Here is a 24703-nt window from a genome sequence, read left to right on the forward strand (position 1 = left end):
GATTGACACAGCAATAAATAACTTAACCATACAAATTCAGAAAGCAATTGAATCAGTCACACAATCAACTGTCTTCAACCCAACAAACCGTATCCCTGAAGAAACCATGGACCTAATCAGAACAAAAAATAGAGCCAGGAAGAGATACCACAATACCAGAACAATCTAAACAGGCAGGTCCGAGAAGCTCTTCAAAAACACAGAAACCATCAATGGGAAACCAAATTGGCTAACATCAATACTGAAGATCATTCTGTATGGAAATTCTTAAGAGCAATCCGCACCAAAAAGCAACTCGTACCCCCTATCCAAACCAAGAAAGGGACAGTTCACAAAGATGAAGAGAAAGCCGAAGCACTAGTAGATAACCTAGAATCTCAGTGCAACCCATCGTATACTAATTTAAACATCAACCTTATGTACAAGATTCATCGTCATGTTAGGTCAACCTTAAGACAGAACATTGTCAACTCAGAACATATCACTCCTACAAATCCAACAGAAATGATAAATATCATCTCCCATCTAAACAATAGAAAAGCTCCAGGACCGGATGGCATAACTAACAGAATAGTAAAACTACTCCCAAGAAAGGCCATAGTCCATCTCGTCAACATTACAAATGCTATCTTTAGATTCCAGCATTTCCCTTCTACATGGTAAACAGCCACAATCATACCACTGAAGAAGCCAGGAAAAAATGCTCACCTTCCTGAAAGCTACAGACCCATAAGCCTATTATCCAGCCTCGGAAAGGTAACAGAGAAAGTGATCCTCTCAAGATTCCAAGCAGAAACAGATAAGTTAGGAATTTTGCCTAACGAACAGTTCGGCTTCCGTAGGGCCCATAGTACAGCCCAACAAGTGCACCGGCTGGTAGAAATCATTACTAAAGGTTTCAACTGGAAACTCAATACAGCTGCCATCTTCATCGACGCAGAGAAGGCGTTTGATAAAGTATGGCATCAAGGTCTTCTCTACAAACTGATAAAATTTAATTTCCCAGTCAGACTAATAAAGGTAATACATTCTTATCTGAAAGACAGATACATGCAGGTCAGGGTAGGCGAAACGGTTTCGACCAGACGCAGGATCTCGGCAGGCGTACCTCAAGGATCTCTTCTGGCACCTCTACTGTTTTCAATCTATGTAGCAGACATCCCTCTGAACCCAAGAACAACATTCACTGCATTATATGCTGATGATACTGCACTGATGTCAAGTTCACTGAGCCCAAAACTGGCAACTAAAAGACTACAAAATAGCATACACACTTTAGAAAAGTGGATGGCAGACTGGAGGATCCAAGTTAACCCCCAGAAAAGCTCAGCCATACTGTTTACTAGAAAGAAAATCCATACCATGGAAGATGTTTATTTATTGGGAGTAAAGAAACTATGGCAGACTGAAGTTAAATATCTTGGAGTGATTCTTGATAGTAAACTCCTATTCAGCAAACATATTAGTTACATTTCCTCAAAGACATCCAACGTCTTAGCACAGCTCTACCCTATGATAAACAGACAAAGTAAACTGGACATGCAAACAAAATTAACAATTTACAAGATGGTAATTAGACCGGTTATCACTTACGCATCCCCAGCTTGGAGCCACACCGCAAATTCTAACATTCTAAAACTTCAGAGATTACAGAATAAGTGCCTGAGGATGATTCTGATTGCCCCCTGGTTCATAAGAAACACCCAGATCCATAGAGAAGTTAATATCCCTTATATCTCTTCCTTTCTCATAAATCTAGCTGAGAAGTTCTTTACCAAGACAAGTAACCATCCAAACCCGTTAATCAAGGAAGCCTCGGAATATAATGAAGAAGAAATCTACAAATTTAAAAGACCAAAATCTATTTTAAGTTCAGCTGAACGCAACTAACTTCACTGCCTTCAATGGGCGAGCATATAGCTCACAAACACTCCATTCAAAGTTCTTCCATTACAAGACAAAGGGGAATATGAAAAGCAATTTTGCTTCACCCATCTAGCCAGAAATGTTAATGTAATGTTAACCTTGTTATCTTCCAGGTCTAACTACTCACTGATGAAGCCTCAAAAAAGGCTGAAACCGGTGAGTGCTATGGGTGCTATCATGAGTTCGCTCTCTTAAGGTTTTTGCCTTAAGGGAGCAATTTGAGTCTCCGGGGAGAGTGTTCTCCGGCACGGCCCGCTGAGGGGTTTTGTCGGTGAATGCTTTTCTTCGGAATTTGAGCGGTTCTGCTCGGTGGTGGTGTGTGGGTGGAAGGCCATCACTGAGTGGAGCCAACGCTGAGATGGACGGTCTTTCGCCCACGATTGAGTGGCCTAGGGATCGTCCGAATTTTTAGAGACGGCTTTACTTATTCATAAGGTTGAAACCGGTCTGGGTAGTGACCTCTCCTCATAAAGTAATTACAGTATTACATTCCTTAGGGGCTGTGTTTTTACATTATGAGAAAATATCAAGGATAGTGAGGGACCTTGCTCCACCTTTGCTTCGAGTTGCCTTGGTGTTGTACTACCAAGTGGTCATTTACACTTGGATTCGCCGATAGTTTTTCGGTATATGTAGTTCTCGATCTTAAAGTTTTGCTTACTGGCAGTTGAACAACAAGGGATTTGTATCCCCTTAATTATTAGGTTTAGTTTTTTTTTCTTTTTTTCTGTATAATATATTATGTATTATATTCTTTCTTTGGGAGGCATTTCTGATTTCTTCCTCGAAGCTTATCTGAGGAAGATAATAGATGATAGATGACAGTGGTTTCATGGTTATGTTTCTATTCTGGTCGCAAGCCAGATGTTGATTTTACTGTTTGTTGGTGCGTGCTTGGAAGACTTCGACTGCTATTACAGTTGAAGTCTTCCACCATTTTTTTTTTTTTTTTTTTTTTTGCAAGTAGGGTTGGATTTACACATGGTGTGTTTGTTTGTTTGTGTTCTTGTAGTGATGGTTTTTGAGAGGAGTTTGTCATAGGTTGTGTGTGTGTGGGGGGGGGGGGAGAACAGGAATTGCTCTAATTTTCATTCTCGCTATAATATTTATATAGCGCCTGTTTCAGCTTTCTATATGTCCCTAGGTTTCTGTCGTCGAACGGTAGTTTGTTTGTCATGTCAGGTACGTAGAAGTTTCGGGTGGTTTTGCCGTAGTGATTGTCGTATTTATATGTTATGTAGTTTGTTGACTGTGGTCTTGTTATTTGCTACCTTGTTCTGGTTACTCAATAGGTTGGGCTGTAGTAATGTTTTAACATGACTGTGTAGTGGCATAAGTGTTTCACCTTAAATATTTTGTGTTGTGTCCGTGCTTCCTTCATAAGCTTCCTTCATTCAGGTGATCCCAGAATATCAGTTTTACCATTTTATCTTGCAACCATTGTAGCCTGTTAAGTCTGTAGTCTGTGCAGAATGCGTATGATGTGATTGCATATCTTAAAATGTTTTCACAATAATGCTTTATAGATTAGTATTTTTATGTGGGTTGGGACAATGTCTTTTAATCTGTATAGTTTGCTTGCTATTATCCTAAGCTTGGTATGTAGGTAGTTTGTATGGCTATTCCAACTTTGATCAGCATCGAAGTGAAGTCCGAGGTAGCGTGTTGTTTTCACCTGCGTGATGATTGTGATTTTAGGTTCTGCGCTTTGTGTATAGGAGGATGAATGTTGGACAGTGAGATATTTAGTTTCTGTGGGCAGGGTTTGAGGGTTTTTGAATATCATTAGCTTTGTTTTTCCAGGGTTTATATATATGCCGTTTTCGGTTAACCAGTTAGTGATTTGATTGATGTCATGTTGCATATTTGTGTAAGCGATATTTGCGTTGTTGTGAATGGATACTATGGCCGTGTCGTCTGCGTACTGGAAGATTTTACTTTTTAGGGGAAGGTGTTTATGTTGTGTGTGTATATGTTAAATAGAATGGGAGATAGGACAGCTCCTTGCGGTACTCCACAGGTTACCTGTACCTCTTTGATGCACGCTGATCCTATACGTGTGGTGGTCTTTCTGTTTTTCATGTATGCTTTAAACCACTGGAGTAGACGACCTCCAATTCAGATATGCGTTAGTTTCGTTAACAAGGTTTTGTGTGTCATGTGCTTTTGTTAGGTCAATGAATACGATACGACTAATGTTATTCTGTTTTTATCGAATGCAGCGTTTATTAGGTCAGGGAAACCTTCCAGGAGTGTTGCTATTCCTTTATTTTTTTGAAAGCCATATTGTGTTTTGGGTATGATTTGAAATTTTTCAACGTATGTGGAGAGTTTGTGATGCACGATGCGCTCCATGATTTGGTTGATTACAGACAACGTGGCGATGGGTCTGTAATTACTTATTATGTTTCTTTTTCCATGTTTGTGTATGGGTGTGATTAATGCAGTCTTTAGTGTTTCAGGTAGGTGTCCAGTTTCGAAGATTTTATTTAACAGTTTTTGAATAACTGGAAGTAGGTTGGTTGAGTGTTTCTTGATGTCTTTTGGTCTGATTCCGTCTGTCCCCGGTCCTTTGTTAAGGTTAATTTGTTGAATTGCCAGTGATAATAATGATAATATTTTTTTTAAATAATAATAATTTATTACATATGATACATACATTACATACAATAGTTTTGATTACGTATGATACAACATTACATACGTTTGTTTACATATGAAACAACATTACTTACATTTGTTTACGTATGATACAACATTACATACATTTCTTTACATTTGATACATTCATGTATTCTGATAATAATAATAATAATAATAATTTTTTTTCTGCAATAATAATTATAATAATTTATAACATATGATACATACATTACATACTTATCATTACTTATGATACAACATTACATGCATTTGTTTACATGAGATACATACATTACATGCATTTGATTACACATGATACAGTTATTTTATTTATTTTTTTTTTCATATTTATTATTATTTTTTTTTTTATCTTGGATGAGATGAAATGTATTTTCTCAGCTTTCACCCTCGAAGGTTATTTGTGAGCTTATCTGAGGATGACACCAGTTATTATTTACTGGTTTATTTGCTGTGCTGGAAGCTATGAAATCAAATCTATGTCTAATTGGCTTGATTTCCACTGCAGCCGTTAATTGAGAAATACGCACGCGCACACACACACACACACACACACACACACACACACACACACACACACACACACACACACACACACACACACACACACACACACACACACACACACACACACACACACACGCGCGCGCGCGCGCGCGCGCGCCAACTTGGAATGTCTTGATGCGTCGCTGAACTGGAAGAGCCTGAACACGACTATATTGTTTCATTGCGTTTATATAGTATTTTGGGTGCGTGTTTCTTGTTCATAGTATGTCCTTAGAGCTCTTTTCAGGCTATTGTAGTTTGTAAGATTTTTGTATTCAAAAAGGTAATTTGTTTATCATGTCTGGGATGTAGAAGTTTCGCGTGGCCTTTCCGTAGTGATTATTGTATTTATATGGGATATAATTAGTAGTCTGAGGTCTTGTTATGCGGTATGTATTTCTGTAATAATATATGATATGTAATAATAATAAGCTACGAAGCACAGTACAAGGGAAGAAACTGATTCCCCTGGCGAAGAAAGTATTTAATACAGTAAAATTGACCAGAGAACGCACACCACAATTAACAACAAACATACTATTACAGTACTAGGTAGCAGATGTGTGGCGTAGTTTATTATTATTATTATTATTATTATTATTATTATTATAACGTTTTGTTGTTGTTAAAATCTCAAAGTAGACATGAAGTAGGGAACACGTTTAGCAGAAGCAGGGATTAATATAAGGATGAAAGACAGATTCGATTCCTTGTGAGGTAGAAAAGAGCCCCATATAGTTATCTTCAAAAAGAAACCAGCCTTATTTGGAAATAGTAAAGAGCTTGGTTACAGATCGAATTATTCAGTACTTCTGCCAACATATGACAGCAGGAGGAAAAAGACAGATTTGTCTGTCTATTAATTCAAAACTGGAAAAACTGTTAATATAGAAAAGAGAGTCCGTTCCTTGAGAGTTCGAATCCAGCTAGGGGCATGGATTCGAACTCTCCTTGAGAGTTCGAATCCACGCCCCTGTTTGTAAAGTGTTTTAAGTGATAGATGAATGTTATTGTCCGATGTTATATTATCACCGTGTTTATTGAAGACCTGAACAATTTCCGGATCACGTAAATAATAATAATAATTTTTATAAAAAAGATTAAAAATAACAAATCGCCCATGAACGGTTTTTCGTGGATGCAGATCATAATCATAATAAAATTAGTGTTAGCAAACATGATAAGGATCTCTCTCTTCTCTTACGAGAGCCCGAAACTAAAAAAAAAAAAAAAAAAAAAAAAAAAAGGTGCGAACGCGGAGAAATGAGTTTAAACAGAACCTTATCAAACTTGTTGAGAATGAAAGAGAGAGAAATCATAAATAACCGAAATAACAAAATAATAAATATTGCGAATTTGAACTGGTGTTTAATACTGATAGTAATAAATTCTGCATTGGGTCGGATGAAATTTAATAAAATATGGAATTCAGAATCTCTATTAATATTTATAAATTGCCTTAGAACCCTATTAATTCATAAACGTCACATTTCATAAACATCTTTATAACCTCTGATACAATTCTTGGATTTTTACTAAAGGATAACTATCTTTGGAAGTGGAGGTTTCTGTGGTTTAGAAGTTCATGAGGCATATTCCGGTAATTGGACCACATTTTTTTTATTAAGCTAAAAGCACAATAAAGAAATAAAACCCGTCAAGTTTCGTAAGTCGTTTGATTTACATCTTCAGGGGTAAAAGGTAACTCAAAGTTAAAACAACAAAAAAGAGAAATTAATAGTTCATACTAAACAGTTGTAGCCGTCTGACTGTTTATAAAATTTAAAAAATCAGAATGCAGATTCAAAGCAGTGCTGAGTTTAAACAATGCTGGATGATGCCACGTTCTGTTGTTCACGTTCATAATGTCCGAGGTCTGATTCAAAGCTGACCAAACTTGGTGTAGAATTAAGCCTTGGTTTTTATTGCGTTGTGTTGGAATTCTAAGCATGTTTGCAGCTTCTTTAAATTTCCTTATGTAACATTTTTGTTTCTATATAAGACATGTTTGTTTTCTGCCAGAGTACATTGTGGCCAGTGTAAGCGGTATGGAAAGCTAGACCTGATTTGTGTTCTCTTCTGTTTTGTACATCCTTTTGGTGTTCGTTCATGCGTATTTCCCCAGATCTTCCTGTCTGTCCTACGTAGCGGATGCCGCAAGAGCAATAAATTTTATAAACTCCTAGCTTTTTTAAAGGATGATGTGGAGATTTCGGGAGATATAGAAATCTTGAAATTTTTTCCAGCGGTAGAAAGGCTACTTTGATGTTATATTTGTTAAGTAATTTAGCCATCTTGTCTGTAACATTCTTGATATATGGAAGCGTGATGGCGTTTTTGAAATCTTGTTTCTGTGAGATGCTTGTAGGAGGTATGTGGAGGATTTTTTTGATAGTCTTAGGTTCATAACCACTTTTTTTTTTTGAGGATCTGTGTTAAATATTCCAATTCTTCATTTCTCTGTTTTTCTGTGCTGGAAATATTATAAGCTCTGTCCCTCAGGGTTTTTATTAGACCTATTTTTTGCGAAGGGTGGTGGTGTGAGGCCGCATTAAGAAATCTTCCTGTGTTGACTTCTAATAGGATGTCAAGAAAAGGAAGTTTTCTAAGTTCTTCTTGTTCTAAAGTAAATTTTATATTCTTATGTAAATTATTCAGGTAATCTTTGAAAGCAATGAGTTCATCTGTTGTTCCTGGCCAAATGATGAAAATATCGTCTACATAGCGTAGCCAAATTTTTGGTTTTTTTATGATAATTGATTATTTGAAATTAATGCTTTAATCAAAGCATTATTTTCAAAATTTCCATAGATAGGTTAGCTAAAGCTGGAGAGAAGGAAGAGCCCATAGCCAATCCTTCTTTTTGTTCCCAAATTTGTCTTGATACATGAAAAAAAGTATTATTTATACAATGTTTATAAAGATCTACGATGGCCGGAGGAAAGAGGTCTTCAAGGAGATTCACAGTTTCGTTTCTTGGAACATTTGTAAATAGGCTGAGAACGCCCAAACTTGCCAAGATGTCTGAAGGTCCAATGTAAATATCTTTTACCTTCTCAATAAAATGTGTACTGTTCTTGATGAAAGAAGATGTTTTTCCTGTGTGAGGTAAAATCATGTTACTGAGATGTTTTGCTCAATTAGAGGTCGGAGAGTCTCTTCCATCCACTATCGGTCTTAAGGGAATACCTATCTTATGTATTTTTGGTACACCATAAATTCTTTAATGGGTGTTTTGATTGTAGAGTTCTTTTAAGTTCTTCAGTCCAATTAGGTATCTTTTTAATTAGATCATTAGTTTTATTGTGAGCACGCCATGTGGGATCTCTGTCTAAAGGTCTATAGGTATTAGAATCTTCAAAAATAAAATAAACTTAAAATTTTAACTAGTTCATGAACAAAGTCTTTAGGCTAAATCAGAACACATCATTCATAATAATACCGTAATATCGTATCTGATCCATTGTGTTTCGCTATTTCGAATTAATAGTTGCGCCATCTATCGACGATCATGATCATTTATTATGAAGCTAAATCTGAAATGTATTTTTCGGGTTTTATTTAATTGAATTATTTGTATCTTCTGTATTTTGAATTTATATTCAAGTATTTAATTTATTACTACTATTTAGTTGTTTGTAAACAACAACATTCGCGAAATTAGGAGATATTTCAAATATTCCACCATTAATGAGACATTTCAGAGAAAATATTGACAATAATAATTTGTCAATATTTTCGCACTAATATCGCCAACTGAAACATAATGGATAAAAAACAAAAAGCAAACATAAAAGAAATATATTTAAAAGAGCTACCGAATACGGGAAATGAAAAAGATGAGCTCAATGCAGAAGAAACGTGAACTGAAGGAGATATTAGAATACAAATGGGAAACTATAAGAGACCCAGCAAGAGGCAATAAAACAGGGAAAGATTGCGTGGCCATCAGAAGCTATAATCGAGGTGATAAAAAGGAGAAAGTAGAATAGAAAAGTTTTTCAGTAAAGTGTAGAAAGAGGAGACATTATCTGGAGATTGGAAGGAGAACGAAGCATTTGCTGTATACGGTAGGAAAATATAGGAGATAAGAGACTGCGGTAGATAGCAAATACTGACAATATTTGCTTTTCTTCATGCAAGCAAAAAAGAACCACAAATCATTCCATCTACATCATGAATTTTGCAAGAAAAGGACTTGGAAAACAGGAAGGCAATCATATGTATTGGTACACATCAGAAGTTGTGTGATAGCGAACCATTTGGGAGACATAAAAGAAGTGGATGCAGAAAAGCTGGAAAGAATAATAAAACTAATGTACGAAGTACAGAACACAGAGAAGGGGAATTTTAAATAAATCGAAAAAAAAAACAAACAAACAAAATGAAAATCGGTAGGGAGGATAGGAACTCATCTAAAAACATTGATAACCACGGAACTAACATGCCGATTTAAACAACCGTCTGTTTGTATCCTGTTTCTTAATGGTTTAAAGAAAAAAAACCAACGAGAATGCGGCTTATAAATGTTTGTTATTTCAAAGTTGTTTTTTTTCTTTTCAAATTTAAGAAATATTTGTTGTAGTTATGTAATTGTAATTTTCAATTTATTTTACAGTATTAAATATTATTCATTGGAGGTTATGCGATATTACTATTGCCACTATCGTTTATTCCATTATATATATGGTTTTTAACGGTGTGAGAGCACCACTGGGTTCTGGAGTGGCTTGATAAAAATTTCATATTTGTCATATTTTTTGTGTTTCGGGATTATCTAAGTCTTAGCCATAGTACTAATGCTTATAACCTTTCGCAAGGTTTGGATTCATATAAAAAAAAAAATTCCAGATTTGTTTGCCATTACGTCAGCATATGATACGCAGATGAGGGAGACGGTATGTGGTGTATTGGCAGATAGCTTATAGATAGCGAATAAAACGATGGAAATTAAAAAAAAAACAAAAAACGTGCTACATTGATGGAATTGGACTATAGGAAGTTAAAGAGGTTAAGGATATGGAGGTTTGGTGAAGCTGAAGTTCAGAGGTTATATTGCAATGGTGGCCAAAATAGTTGCTCATAGAATTACTGGTTATTGAAGAACATACTGACAAGCAGAGACAAGGAGATTATTAACTACGGCGTATCTGGACTATTGCGAATGATCTGGTCAGCCGGATTTCTCCAGGATGCAAGAAAGGTGGAGAGAGGGAATGCAGAGGCGAGTGACCAAAGATGGTAGGTCTGTGAAATGTTGCTTATAAGAATAAATTGAAGATTTGTGGTTACAAAAATTGACTGTTGGGTAGAAAAGGAGGGGGGGTAGGAAAGAGAGAGAGAGATTTAAGTTACTTAAAAGGTTTTAATAGGAGAGGAAAATTTTCAGTACTTGATTACTGTGAGGAGAACTAAGTGTCATCCCTGTTAATTGAGTAAGAGTGCTGTTAACAAGGCAGTGAGGACTTATTTATTTATTTTTTTTTTCTTGGAAAGTGGTGAATGGTTGGAAAGGGTTGTCGGAGTCAGTTGATTCTAACATTCGTGAATATAAGTGGGCCTCTTGCAAATAGTCTATGGGCTTCATAGAGGTGCCCGTATAATAATAATAATAGTAATAATAAGGATCAGAGCCACTTCTAGTGGTGTCTGCGTGATGATGATGACATTATTTATTTTTAATAAGTCTCTCCTACCAGATAACGACCAGAAATCTTCATGCATATAGTACATATGCAAACATGTGAAGGGGTTAGTGACAATTGACAATTGACATTTATTCTTTAAGGGTGAAGCAAAATGCTTTTCATATTCCCTGCTATCTGTCGTGGTTACAGTGAGGGTAAAATTTACGAGCAGTTTGCTCGCCCTGAATGGGCATGGAGATTATGGATCGCTATAGGAGGCTAATATAGTTTTTGGTCTTCTATATTTAAATATGTCCGTTGGCTCGTATGCTGCAGCTTGTTGAACCAAATCGTTGGGATGTGTGGACGTCTTTAGAAAAAATTTGGAAGCTAAGGATTGTAGATAAGAGAGAATATAGGGAATATTTGTGTCTCTGTGGAGTTGGCTGTTTCTAACATACCACGGGGCGTTCAAAATCATTCTCAAGCACTTGTTCTGCACTCGCTGTATCTTAATAATGTTAGTATTAGAGGTGTGGCTCCAGGCTGGAGAGGCATAGGTGATTATGGGACGAATCGTCATCTGGTATAGCTGCAATTTGATTCTGTTGCTGAGTTTGCTATTTCTATTAATTAGCGGGTAGATCTGAGCTATGGCTTTAGATGCTTTTGCACATGCAGACTTGATATGTTGGTTGAAAGATAGCTTTTTGTCGAGAATCACACCCAGGTAATTTGTTTCTTTCTGCCAGGGAATTTTAGTATTGAATAGTAACACATCTCCTGCAGGAGACATTGGCCTTTTTGAGAAGAGAACCGCTGAGCTTTTCAGGGGGTTGACTTCCAATCTCCACTTGGAGAACCAACCCTCCAGCTTTAGAAGATTTTCTTGAAGCTTTCTGGTAACGAAGTGGGGTCTGAGAGATCTGGTTAGTATTGCCGTATCGTCCGCATACAGTGCTAAAATGGAAGTCATCGGATTGTGTGGGATGTCTGACATGTATACAGAAAACAGCAATGGAGCCAGTAGAGATCCCTGCGGCACTCCAGCAAAGATATGGCGCTGGGAAAGGGGTTAGTAGTAAAGTCTACGCTGTATGGTGCCAATGATCAAGTTCCAAACGCGAGGAAAGTACAACGTATAGTAACAGAAACAGTTACCGTAATAACCTTCTATTACTATGTTTATGTTTTTCTGGGATAATTTTGTTTACTGAGTCGTAATTAAGTGTTTGATTTTGATAGTCTCTCTTCACACTCCCAGTTTTGTTAATATGTTTGTATTTCGTCAAACTATATCCCGAATTTTCCGTTTTTTTCTGAATCACAAGAACAGTAGCCTAGGGAATTTCACTTGCATAGATTCTAAGATTTGTTTCTTCTGGTCAAACCCGTCTCACTACCACTTAGAAATTGCTTAAGCTGTTATCTGTCTGCCAAATTGTTTTTTTTTTTATTATTATTATCAAAGAAAGAAACAGATAGTGAAGAAACTAAGTTTACTGCAGTTTGGAATATCTGAGGTAGTGTTTCTAAACAGTCCGTTTTTTTTGGGGGGGGAGGGGGGGGTTACACCGAACATTTTCAATTTCACAGCGCTGCTGGATAATTAAAAAAAAATGATCAGCGAATTAAGAAAAAAAAAAATGAAATATAAAAAGAGCAATTTTTTTATCTTAATTTCTACTTTAATTTCACTTCTCAATTTTTACTCAATTATTACTACATTTACGTAAAAAAAAAATTAAAATAATTATTGTGAATAAACGGCATTTTATTTTCAGAAAACTGGGATGCGATTCGATCGAGTGTCTTTACGAAAAGACAGCAGAAGAACTTGTGGAAGCAACGCCAAACTCCTGGAGTATGGATTTAAGTGCGGAACTACCAATGGTAGATGAAGAAGAATATCCAGCTGTCGCTATAAACGACGGTAAGTTATATATCGTTGGTGACTTGTGGATGGTGATTTAAGAAAGCGAATACAAGTGCAATCGCTTATCGCTACGAAGCACGTTAATAAGCATTTAGAGCATTACAACACACACACACACACACACACACACACACACACGGATATCAGTGAGGTGATGTTCCCACAAGCTGCACAATGGATCCATCATAATAAACGTAACATCGCCTGTTTTACCAGAAGTGTTTTTAAAGAGTGTATTTAAGGATTATATTATATTACAGGATAAAATTTTACGTGTTGCAAATAAATGCGATCCAGTCTCTATAGCAACGAAGGCAATTAAAAACAGAAACGAGAACCAAAGAAAAAATAAAAATAAAAAATCAAAGAGTGCGATAGGTTTGCCATCAAAAACTAAACTTAGTATCTTTGTGCGATCTACCAACGTCACTTCCAAGGTTCTGAAAACCGTGAATGCGTGGCAAGGAGGACACGATAATAGTTTGTACCTTCACGTCCACCATGTGGCGGACTCGTTTTCTGTTTCTAGCGTTCTTGTTTATCAAAATAAGACTTCAAAAAAAACGGAAGAATGGACCTTATGGTACGCGCGAAAGAACTGAAACGTTCACACGGTCCCAAGTTTCACACGAAGTATCTGATATTATGGAATAGTATGGAAGGTGGTTCCTCCCCACCCCCTACAAATCATGACCCCAACCCTTTAGACTTCAGTCTGTTTCGTAATCGAAAGAACCACTCCATGGTTTACTTCCACTGATGCGTCCCACATGAACAGCAAACATTGGGCAAGCTTAAGATTGCATTAAGCTTGAAGAAAGTTATATTCGTATTGTCATATCACTACGATCACGTGTCGCTTCCTGGTCACTATGTAACCAGGATTAGGCGGCTTCCCTCAACTTCAAATCCCTTTACATAATTTTTTTTTTCCAATGTTGAGAGACCAATTATTCTTTCGAAAGCAAGTTTATTTTTGCGACGATCTGGATCAGAATATTTCAATAATATCCACAGGGAATACCTGGCAATTGTAAATACGCTAGTTTCATGTCAATGGACAGGTCTATTAAAGTTCTACAAGAGTTCTTTTATGTCTTCTCAGTATCTTTCTCCTCCTCCTCCTCTTGCCTTGTAATTATGTACCGAAATTAGATTTTTTTTTTTTTTTTTTTTTATTTTAAATAATTGCAGAACCTGATGAACCAGCGTTGAAGTTCGCCAGATCTTGGTGGAACAGAAGTTTTTATTAAACTGTAGCACACCTAACGAAGAATCTTTACAAAAACAGAATTAGTCGTTTTTTTTGCGTTCATGCTATTATTGAAAACATTTACATAAAGTTGCGTGGTTAAACCTCGGTAAGTATGGCTTCAGTTTTGGAAAAACAAATGCTGATTCACTAGGAAAGAATAACAGTTGTGCCAATTTTGGCCAGACATTCAAATGAATAAGTGAGCGGAGAACAGTGCCGTGATGGATAGACCGTTCATCAATGGCGCGCCACTTGTCGAGTCATTTTCGGCAAACAGATTCTGGATGGCCATGCGTTTGTTTTCCTAAGATACTGTTATCTGTTTTGCTAGTTGTAGGGATTTCTATGTAGCTTCATTAACGAAAGTTGTACCACATGTAAAAAGCAATCAAATGTTCAATCTACAGGGTAGCCATAAAATAATTTTCCCTCTTTGGAGGCATCTGTAGTTAAAACCAATCAACGGAACGAGACCAAATTTTATATTGAGACTTTTGAAGGCATGGGGAGATGATTTCTGCGAAAAAAATATTTAGTACGAAAAAATCTCCGATAGGGGAAATTTTGGCGCTGGCGGAGCCGAAAACAAGCGGATAATTACATTAAAGGTAGATAAAAATGGAATGATAACATTTCGAATAGCATAACATAAAATGGGCTGTTATGAACATCCAATCCGACTCCTGCTGGGCGACGTTCCGCTGTAGAGCATGTCGCACATCGGATGCAATTTGTCGTACAGAAGAAAGGCCAACACATTGAAAATCGTGTATGTGGTCCAGAGGACCCTAATTCTGATGAATGAAACATTGTTTCCTGTGAGTTCAATCACTACATTAATTTCTGTGTCTCTCGCAAGTTGTTTTAGTTTAATTATTATTCTTATTCTTATTATCATTGTAACGCTCCACATATCCAGCTGGAATGAGTGACGCGGCTGTCGCTTACACCGTCGAAATGTTATTATTCCATTTTATCTGCTTTTAACGTAATTATCGGGTACACGACAACTGGGCGACAGTTAACTGGGCGACAGTTAACTGGGCGATGGCCAAATGGGCGACGGAATAAAAGATCAAATATGCAATTCTGTTCTGTTGATCTATTACCAGGTGAATTTAAATAATATTTTTTTGAGAAATGAGTTAAAAGAACGGTATAAACATAAAATTTGAAAAATCTCGCTCATAATTAAGTTTATTTTTATTGTGTAGAATTACGAATTATATAGAAGTTATATTGAAATTTCCCATACAAAAAACAAGTCTGCTAGTTAATAAATATTTATATTATATATTTTCGTTTACATCACATATATCAAAATTTTTAAGATCGTTTAAGAAAGAGATGGTTAAAAAGAGTGGTCCGAAACTGATTTAAAAATGAAAAGGTATAATTGCAAAATAATTAATATTATTTTGTAATTAACAAACATATTTACAAATGTTACATATATTCAATAAAACAAAAAACTATATGAAATTAAAGACAATTTTTTTGAATTTATTAATTCATATTATAGTTATATGCAATACCACTTAAATATTCTATTATATTTTCCCTATCGTAATTAATAACCTTTTTCAAAATTCTTTGCTCAGCTTCATCGTAACGTCTACTTTTGTGCTCATGTTGAAAATCTGTTACTGCTCTTTCATAATCAACATCATAAGTTTTTTGAATTTTTTGTAGTCCATTTATAAAAATCCGTAAATTTGGATGACTTGCGCTGCTGCGAAAGCTCAATTGCACTTTTCGATGACAGGCTTCAGTAAAATTATTTGTCCTATCGCTTCCATTTATTGTTCTTTGGTACACAGACCAAACGTTTGAGGGAAAAATCGGTGGAGCCCTGGTTCTGTTATTCTTTAGACGACCTATGTATGTGTTCGCAAACTATTCTAAAATTGGTTCAAATTCATTGGATAAATGATTCTCAAGTTCAGAAATAGCGTTAATAATATCTTGTTCTGGAACGAAAGCAAGCGAAGTGATCATTTTTGAATTTCAAGCGAATTGCGCATCAGAATTATATCTGGTTAAAAGACTTCATGAAACTAAATGCTTACGAAGATTTTGTACGAGATGAAAAAAAGCAACCATTTATGTTAGCTTGTGGAAATACTATACGTAACGCTTGATGAATGGCAATTTCAAAACCAACATTTATATTTTCGGGATCTAGTAATGGCCACCTTTCATGTATCATATAAAATAATTTTGTGTATGTTTCAAGTCTTATTAGGTAATAAACAATATAAAACAGGGAAAACAGGACCTCCATCCTTTCTAGCCAAAATAACAAAAATTTGAGCAAAAAGAGGGGGAGAAAGTAAAAATGTGCCATCCATAAATAATTCATTCATGCTTTGGCTCCACACCGCATGGCTTTCACGACCAAAAATTAATATTCTCATGGGGTCGACCTGTTCTGATCCAGAATCAGCCAATAAAAAACGTTCAAATTGTGATGGACTGAATTCATAATTTAAGTATTCTTCAGGAATAATTATTGTTTCCCTAGAATCAGGATTAATTGGGGCTTTTAAATTTTTTAATCTTCTTTGAATATTTCTGCACAGACTGCTATGATTTGTAAGCATTCCTTCTACCGCATTTTGTAGAACTTGAGTTCCGATTTGTGATGGGTTGCTCATTGTCGTATCCGCTAATCTTTTTGGCTGTTGTACTAACTTCTTGCGTTATTACTCTGGCCGCATTTCCAGAACTGCTACATGTGTGTTCCTGTTTTTCAGAAATTAGTGATCGATCACTGACGCGTGTCCAGATTCTACCTTTGCATCCTTTGTTTTTATTTTCACATCGCCAAAATTGAATTGAACCTTTCTTATCAATCTTGTCTTTAACATAAAGATACCCATTCCAAGCATATTTTCCCTTGTCTCTTTGACTTAATATTCTTGAATTATCCATTTCTGAAGAATAGAAACAAGAAATATAAATATAAAAATAAAATTAAAAAAAAGTTTTCACTATTGATATAATTAAGAATTTTTTCAGTACTATTTGAAAAATAGTACTGAAAAAATTCATATCAATAGTGAAATGTTTCTATACTTCTATATAATTGTACTTAGCAATTTGTTTCATTTGAGAGATAATCACGTGTTTGAAATTTATTTAAATTAATTTAGATGTCACGTATACAATTTAGTATACCATTAAGATTATAAATTTTGAATATATGCCTTTAATTTACTGAAACTTATTCTTTGCACGTGGTAACTGTAACGTTGACACAAATATCGGAAATGATGTAATAAACAAACAACTGGTCTTACTGTTTAATAGAAATCAAAATATTTTGCGAATGCGTATTAAACTAAATAACCGCACACAAAACGCCCAAATGATAAATTGCCAAACAAGAAACTTTACGCAGTGAAGCTCAGAAATACTTCTTCAGACAATAAAAATAAACTCAATTATAAGAGAGATTTTTCAAATTTTATGTTTATACCGCAATTCTATGGGAAATTTCAATATAACTTGAATACAATTCGTAATTCTACACAATAAAAATAAACTTAATTATAAGCAAGATTTTTCAATTTTTTTGTTTATACCGTTCTTTTAACTCATTTTTACCTGGTAATAGATCAACAGAATAGAATTGCATATTTCATCTTTTATTCCGTCGCCCAATTGTCCGTCGCCCACATGGCCATCGCCTAGTTGACCGTGTCCCTAATTATCCGCTTGTTTTTTTCCCGCCACGCCAAAATTTCCCCCTATCGGCGACTTTTGGTACTAAATATTTTTTTCGCGGAAATCATCTCCCCATGCCTTCAAAAGTCTCAATATAAAATTTGATCTCATTCCGCTTATTGGTTTTAGCTGCAAATGCCTCCAAAGAGGGAAAATTATTTTATGGCCACTTCTACTTATTGTTTCCTCTCTGATAGAAGGTGTAACAATGAACAAGCTGTGCTGTGGTAATTTTTCCAGTTTTGAAGCAGAACCTGACGAACCAACGTTGAAGTGTGTTAGATCTTGATGGAACAGAAGTTGCAAAAGGCCTACTACCCAATCATACGTTTCAATAATGCAAGCTGCGGCTTGGAAGCAGACGACGAAGGAGCTTACATATTAAACTCTAGCACAGCTAACGAAGAATCTTTCTATCCATTAGGATCCTTTCCGATCCATTACTTCAGTAGTGCCATCTTTCTCCGGGATTGTTCACACTTCACATAAACACTGACAATCCGTTTTTCTGCTATCGTATAATGCATTTATCATAATCAAAGGATTGTTTGTCTTAGAACACACAACAGAGTAATTTCACAGCAAGGGATTTGGTGACTATAGAGATTCATTTAAATGTTTGGATTAACCTATTGGTAATATTACTTGTAGATCTGTTTCAGAGTTCTCAATTCCGAACAATGTAAACAAACATTATGCTTTACGACGCGAAACACTTTCATCGGGGATTTTTAAGTGAAGGTGAGTGAGCGAATGTAGCACATCACGAAGAATATTTAGTGAGGATTCCAGAATACCTAAAAATTCTCATTCGAGCAAGGTTAATAATTGTGCAGTACCACTATTAAAGAATTACTACTGTAAAGAAGAAAGCAGTTCTCTAGAGGAACGTCTGGAATGAGAGAGTGAAAGAAAGAGAGAGAGAGAGAGAGAGAGAGAGAACGTGGTTTCTCAACTGCCGAGAAAGCTATACATGCGATATATTTAGGACAGATTGGGGGGATCAAGCTATTTCAAGCTATTCAAATGCGGCCTAAAGAAACAGTTGTATACATTTTTAAAATCTCCGTTTGTTACTGTGCAGCGATTCACACGATGCGTTTATCTGACACCACTGTTTACTACTTTTAAAACCTTAAAAAGAAAGTAATGGGAAAAGAAAGGTTCCAATTAGAGCATGCTTTTTTAATATATATATTTTTTAACGTGAATCCTATCCATGAAAGGTTGACTGCTTATGGTACGTTATAATTAGTACCATGGGTAGGTTGGAGGGCTTAGGTTGGATAACCAGGAATCCTGCTCTAGGGAAGAAACATGGAACTTTTTTCAAGCCACTTTCAGACCTCTTGATGGAATGTTTACCCACCACCTAAAGATAATCGCAAAACATTCATACCCATGGTAAAATTCCAAATCCTACAACTCGTTGGTTGGAAAGTGGATACACTCTAACTATTCGGCTAAGGTCAGGTAAAACCAGTGCGCATATTTTGTACAAGTGAAGATGGCTGTTCACATGATTGGTGATTCAACCAGCAGTCCTATAGACGAGTTGGGATGTGTGAACGTATTCGCTATAGTAATGAAGAGTCCATTTTGCAGACTCTAATGCCCCTCGAACATTTCTTGCGACGAATTCAGTCTATGATGAGAAATATTACTTGGTTTCGAGATTGTCAGTAAACCCATATCTCGCTTTATTTCTCTCTCTCTCTCTCTCTCTCTCTCTCTCTCTCTCTCTCTTCTATATATATATATATATAATAAAGAAAATCACATTGACTGATTTTCTTTGTTGTTCTTCCTTTAGCAGATGTGGTACACGATCTTCAGATTCAGATTCAGTCGCCTGCACATATTTAATTATCGACATAATTTCGAACAAAATGGAATATTTTTTTTTTTTTTTTTGTCATTGATGGTTATGTTCAATTCAGATCAGTTTACATTAAGGTTCTTTTTAAAAATCGGTGGAACTACCCGGAGAGTTATACATCTATAAGTTATTATTAGTACATCGTTCACTTGACGCTTTGTAATTAAAATAATAATAATAAAAAAAATAATAATACACCCACTTTTCTCTACACGTTCAGACGTCCTCTAAATCACCTTCAAACAAAACATGTTTTAGCTTTTATTTATTTTTTTTTTTTACTCACCATTGAAAACGGTGCTGCACAGCGACCAGTGACTCATGTTTTAACTTTTCTATAGTGAACTATAGAAATGTTCATAACTACCATAAATAACGAAAACAAAGTTCACATTGCGATAAACATCAAACCGAGATACTTTTTTGAAAAGATTCTGCAGATTTCGTATTCTAGAGGTTCTGCTACGTAGGAGGCGAAATCTACATGATTATTTCTTCGAACTTAGCAAGTCATAGACCTTCTAGTAAAAGTTCAATCTTTTTTTTTATTATTATTTATTTTCTAGCTCCTCGTCCTTTTTTTTTTTTTATAATATTCTGTATGAAATTAATTTAAATATTCATATGAAAACCGGACTCAAGGTTAGGGTAATTACTGGGCCAATATGTATGCAAAGCGTACTATTTTACACACACACACACACACCTCTAAATATCCAATTTTTTTTTATACTACGCACATACCATCGACTAACCTCCTAATGATTCAGAGAAAGTCACACTTGAATTGCATTTTTTTATATCATAGAGGACAAATGTATATATATTTTTTATGTTTATTCTTATCTCGAAGACAGAGCATTAAAGTGTATCAAATTATCTTTAAAACCAGTTTTAGAAGCCAGGTGTGCCGGCAAGTGTTCAAGTTGCAAAGCTGTTAAGAATGCAAATTGGAGAAATATATACGAGTTTGAGAGAAATAATAAATGAAAGAAACACAGACCGATCCACTTTTTTTGCTGAGCATGACGTATGGTCTTCAAAAATTAAGATTTAAATGCTTACTTTTGTTTATTTATTTATTTATTTATTTTATTTTTTTGAAGTTTTGTGTTTTAAGTTTAGTCACAATAGAGTAGTAGGTTCTGATTTAAATCAAAATTCATAATAAGACACTATAAATGAAAAATGATTAACGTGCGCTATCCTATCGTATCAGATTGATGATTCGATGTGCAAAGAAATTCAAATCAAATTCGGTATTTTAAAAAGTAACAGAAGAAAAAAAAATAATGGGAAGAATTTTTCTCCAAATCTTTCCAACTTCTCCATGAACAGTTTACTCGTAGCATTTGGAAATTTTCCCGATTAAGAAAGCGAAAAATGAAGATAATATGAACGTGTTCTGAAACAATCACAATACATAACGTATAATGAAGCAAATCGCTGGGTAATTGCTTTTGGCTTACATTTTATAATTATCACCATCACTTAAGATGTATAATTTTGCATCATCTCGAACGCTTTTGTCTAATTTTTGTACTAAAAATGGTCTAATTCAAAACAAAGTGGAATTACGCGACAAATCCTAGTAGAAAAACCGAAATATCAAATTTCATTAAAACGTCATCAAACTAAGGAAGAATAATTATTTTGTATCATTCACACCTGCAAATTATTTGAGTTTACACTGGTTAGGGTTTACTTGGCATTACGGCTGATGCAACTAAGGCTATGAGGCGAGTGTATTATGTTTAATTAACTGCATTTATTCGTCTGGCCAAATTCCTGTCACTTTCGTATGTGGCCCGCTAATTTACCTTCACCTGAAACGTCCTTTAAAGATTCTTTAAGTCGCAGACGGAATCGAGCCCACATCTTTCCAACCAAACGGCATCGTCGATACCAATTAAGCTGCAGAAACAAAATCGAACGTGAGTTATTTTAGAGATTATAAATATCAAATTTGTGTATATGAGACGGGAGGGGTTAGACAGGTAAGTGTTCTATTCTCCAGGAAATTCAGATTTTTTTAATCTGGAATCTCAGAAAAATACAACATTATTTTAAACAACATTACGAGTGTTTTTGGTTTTTGAATCACGAGATAGCAGTCATTGTCTGACATGTACTCGCCCCTGATGCCTCTAAAAAGCACTGACGCCACGGGCTCAGCTTTCAGTGACCGCTAAGGTTGGAGATGCTTCTCACTCCCCTCGTCATGATTTCCACAAGTTAGTTAGGATTAAATGAGCTTCTCCTAATCCCTCTGGTCAATAAAAGGGTATTGGAGGATTTTTCGAGGGTTACATTCTGGCCAATCCTAATAGAGTTATTACTTTGTATTCTTTAGAAACGTTTTGTGTAATTTCTTCCTCTAAATAGTCAAATTTGAACAAACATCAAACTATCTTAGTAAATTTTTGTAAGATTTCCATAGGTGCTTACATATTTTGCGAATCAGAGAGAGAGAGAGAGAGAGAGAGAGAGAGAGAGGAGAAGAATATGGGGAAATATTAGAACAATAAGCAGGCAAAACTGTTAAAAATAAAACGAAAATGCACCGGAGAATAATAATATTCATAATTATGAATATTAGCATAAATGTTCAGAAGACACCTGTTAACTAAATACAAAACAAACAAAAAATAATTAAATTAATGTTATTCCGCATTTGTACCTCTTCTATACAGTGTTCTACCGAACTGGCCAACACTTCCTTTTTCCCTCTCTACCCATAAACACATGAGAGGCTGTGATCGACACCCGTACATATCAGTTTAAATTAAAAGATGTGCGTGACAAAAATATTAGTATAATCATTGTGAGATTTTTTTAAAAATCAATCCCACATAGAGGTAGAAGTATGATATACGCGTCTAGCTAAAAAAAAGTGGTTTATTCCTGAAAGTCAATCAGGCAAAACAAATGTATAACGAGGGAACAAGGTTGTTCAACGTGGTAGTAAACCACACGCTCACCAAAACGATTGTGCCCATTAATTAGCATACCAGAGAATATGGAAGTTGGTCAGCCGTTACAAAATACACCATTAACATGGCCTACTGAATGGTGTATATATCCTACGATCATCCAGCAAACATGAAAGTTCAGTTAAGCAAACGCTTCCGAAACAATGTCTCCAACTATCCTTAACCAATTAATCTACCCACACTTGATCTAAATTAACATAAAAAATTCTATAGCTGTTACTCCTTATAGTACTTATTTAGGATATTTATTTGATTTATTAAATAAAAATAGTTATTACTTTTTTTTTTAAAAGTATTCATAAAAATATTTCAGGTGTTATTCTTTATGATACACCCTATTCCATGTGGGAACAAGAAGAAGCAAAGCCAGTATCATTAGTAATAGGTAAATATCTATTATCTTTCCATTATAAATATTTATTGCTTGTGTACTATATTTAGATTTTTATTCAAAAATGTATAAAATTGAGGACTTTTTTTTTTTTCAATGAATAAAGTTTTAAAATTAACATACTCTTTGATTTTTTAATGATAAATAATAATAATAATAATAAATGATTAAGTAGGAAAACTAAATGCTTAAAAAATGGTTCCTAATGATATTAATTATAATCAACAGCTTTCTAGTTGGCTACTAAACTGTTTCCTGGCGCCATCTATCGAAGATAAGTAGAACTACTTGTTCTACTTATCTATTAAGATATCTATCGAAGATAAGTAGAACTACTTGTTCTAATAAGTAGAACTACTTGTCTTCGATAGATATCTTCGATAGAGTGACTAATACCAAATATTATTATTATTATTATTATTTTGACACCTCCAGGGAGTCCAAAGACTCATCGAGGGAGAATGTGCCGACAGCATCGAACGATTGGTCCCCTTCCAACTACTAACCGCGCTCAAACATACTTAACTGAGCCATTAGTAGCAGAGGCTCTACCAATCGACCAACATAGCGCAACTAAAATTCCCAAAATATTGTTCAATTTCTTAAAGAAAAAGTATGTGTTTCTTTTTATAGAAATATGACTTCCATACAACATTCGCGCACCAGTGCACACATTCTTTATGAAATGCCTTAATGCCAAACTAGTGTTTAAAGTCGACTGAAAGCGTGACATGTTTGTAATCATTCGACCCTAAAGACATAGCATTTGTTGCATGCTGCTGGTTTGTCTTTGCTATAATGTCATTTTTATAATATTAAAAAAAAAACCTCTAGAGGTTGAAAGGTAGAACAAGCTTTACTTATTCTGATTTAGCGGTACGTAAAAGAATAATAAGCAACGTACATACTTTAAAAATATAATTTTCCTTTTTTGTAAATAAGCATAATCGTTTGTACTGATCTTCGATGTGCTCGCAGGTAGATATTTCAACACACTCTACCGCGAATAATGTGAACTACATTTACAGATATCTGAAAATAAATAAATGTAATAAAAAAGAAGACATTTTTGATTTATTTTAATTAAATTGAAATGAAATTATTCTGATTTTGACGGTTTAACATTATTATTTTATTTGATTCTTTCTTTCTTTATTTTTTATTTATTATTATTTTATTTTTATTGAAATTAAACAATACAGTGCTAGATATTTTAGCTGTTTATTTATTTATTTAGCTCGAAGCATGCTTATATTTTATCACAAAATTTCGGGGCCGTCGCCAGATTAGATCGCGCCCTGAGGCAAACAATTTAATATCCCTCCTGATGGTTATAAGACAAAAATATAAGAAAATCTCCAATTGCTATTTTGTTTTTATTACAAGAAAACATTAATGCAAAGCGATTACATAATAATATAATTAATATTTTCTCTACGTGGATATCACACAATAACACTGTTTATAAACTCCTCTAAATTTAAATTATAAGCTATGTCCACCTCTATCGATATAGTTGCTAGACCAACCAATCTTTCTTAGGTCATTGCTGTTCGAAAATAATTTTTAATCAGTTTAAGTTTGGAAAAACTTCTTTCCGTACTTGCTACGCTAAAAGGAATTGTTAGCGCAGCGACGGCGCCTACCGCAATATGGCTGAACGAGCGCCCTTATTAAGCCGCGCCGTGAGGCAAGCTGCCTCTATGCTACACTCTCGACGGTACTGGTTCTAGTGTCACTATAAAATAATCGAAAAGTTA

General features: G+C 35.0%; 1 protein-coding gene across 1 annotated transcript in view; it reads left to right on the forward strand.

Moving 5' to 3' along the window:
- Positions 1-24703, forward strand: part of LOC150105916 (neurotactin-like) — a 66594-nt gene that overhangs the window by 33273 nt on the left and 8618 nt on the right. The window contains exons 5-6 of the mRNA XM_090394400.1: positions 12545-12693; positions 22866-22937. Of these exons, the coding sequence (XP_090250526.1) occupies positions 12545-12693; positions 22866-22937 (221 nt within the window). The remainder of the gene's footprint in view (positions 1-12544; positions 12694-22865; positions 22938-24703) is intronic.

Source organism: Typopeltis vanoorti, chromosome 6, assembly GCF_054136105.1.
Source record: "Typopeltis vanoorti isolate ZY-2024b chromosome 6, IOZ_Tvanoo_1.0, whole genome shotgun sequence".
NCBI classification, from domain to species: Eukaryota; Metazoa; Arthropoda; class Arachnida; order Uropygi; family Thelyphonidae; genus Typopeltis; species Typopeltis vanoorti.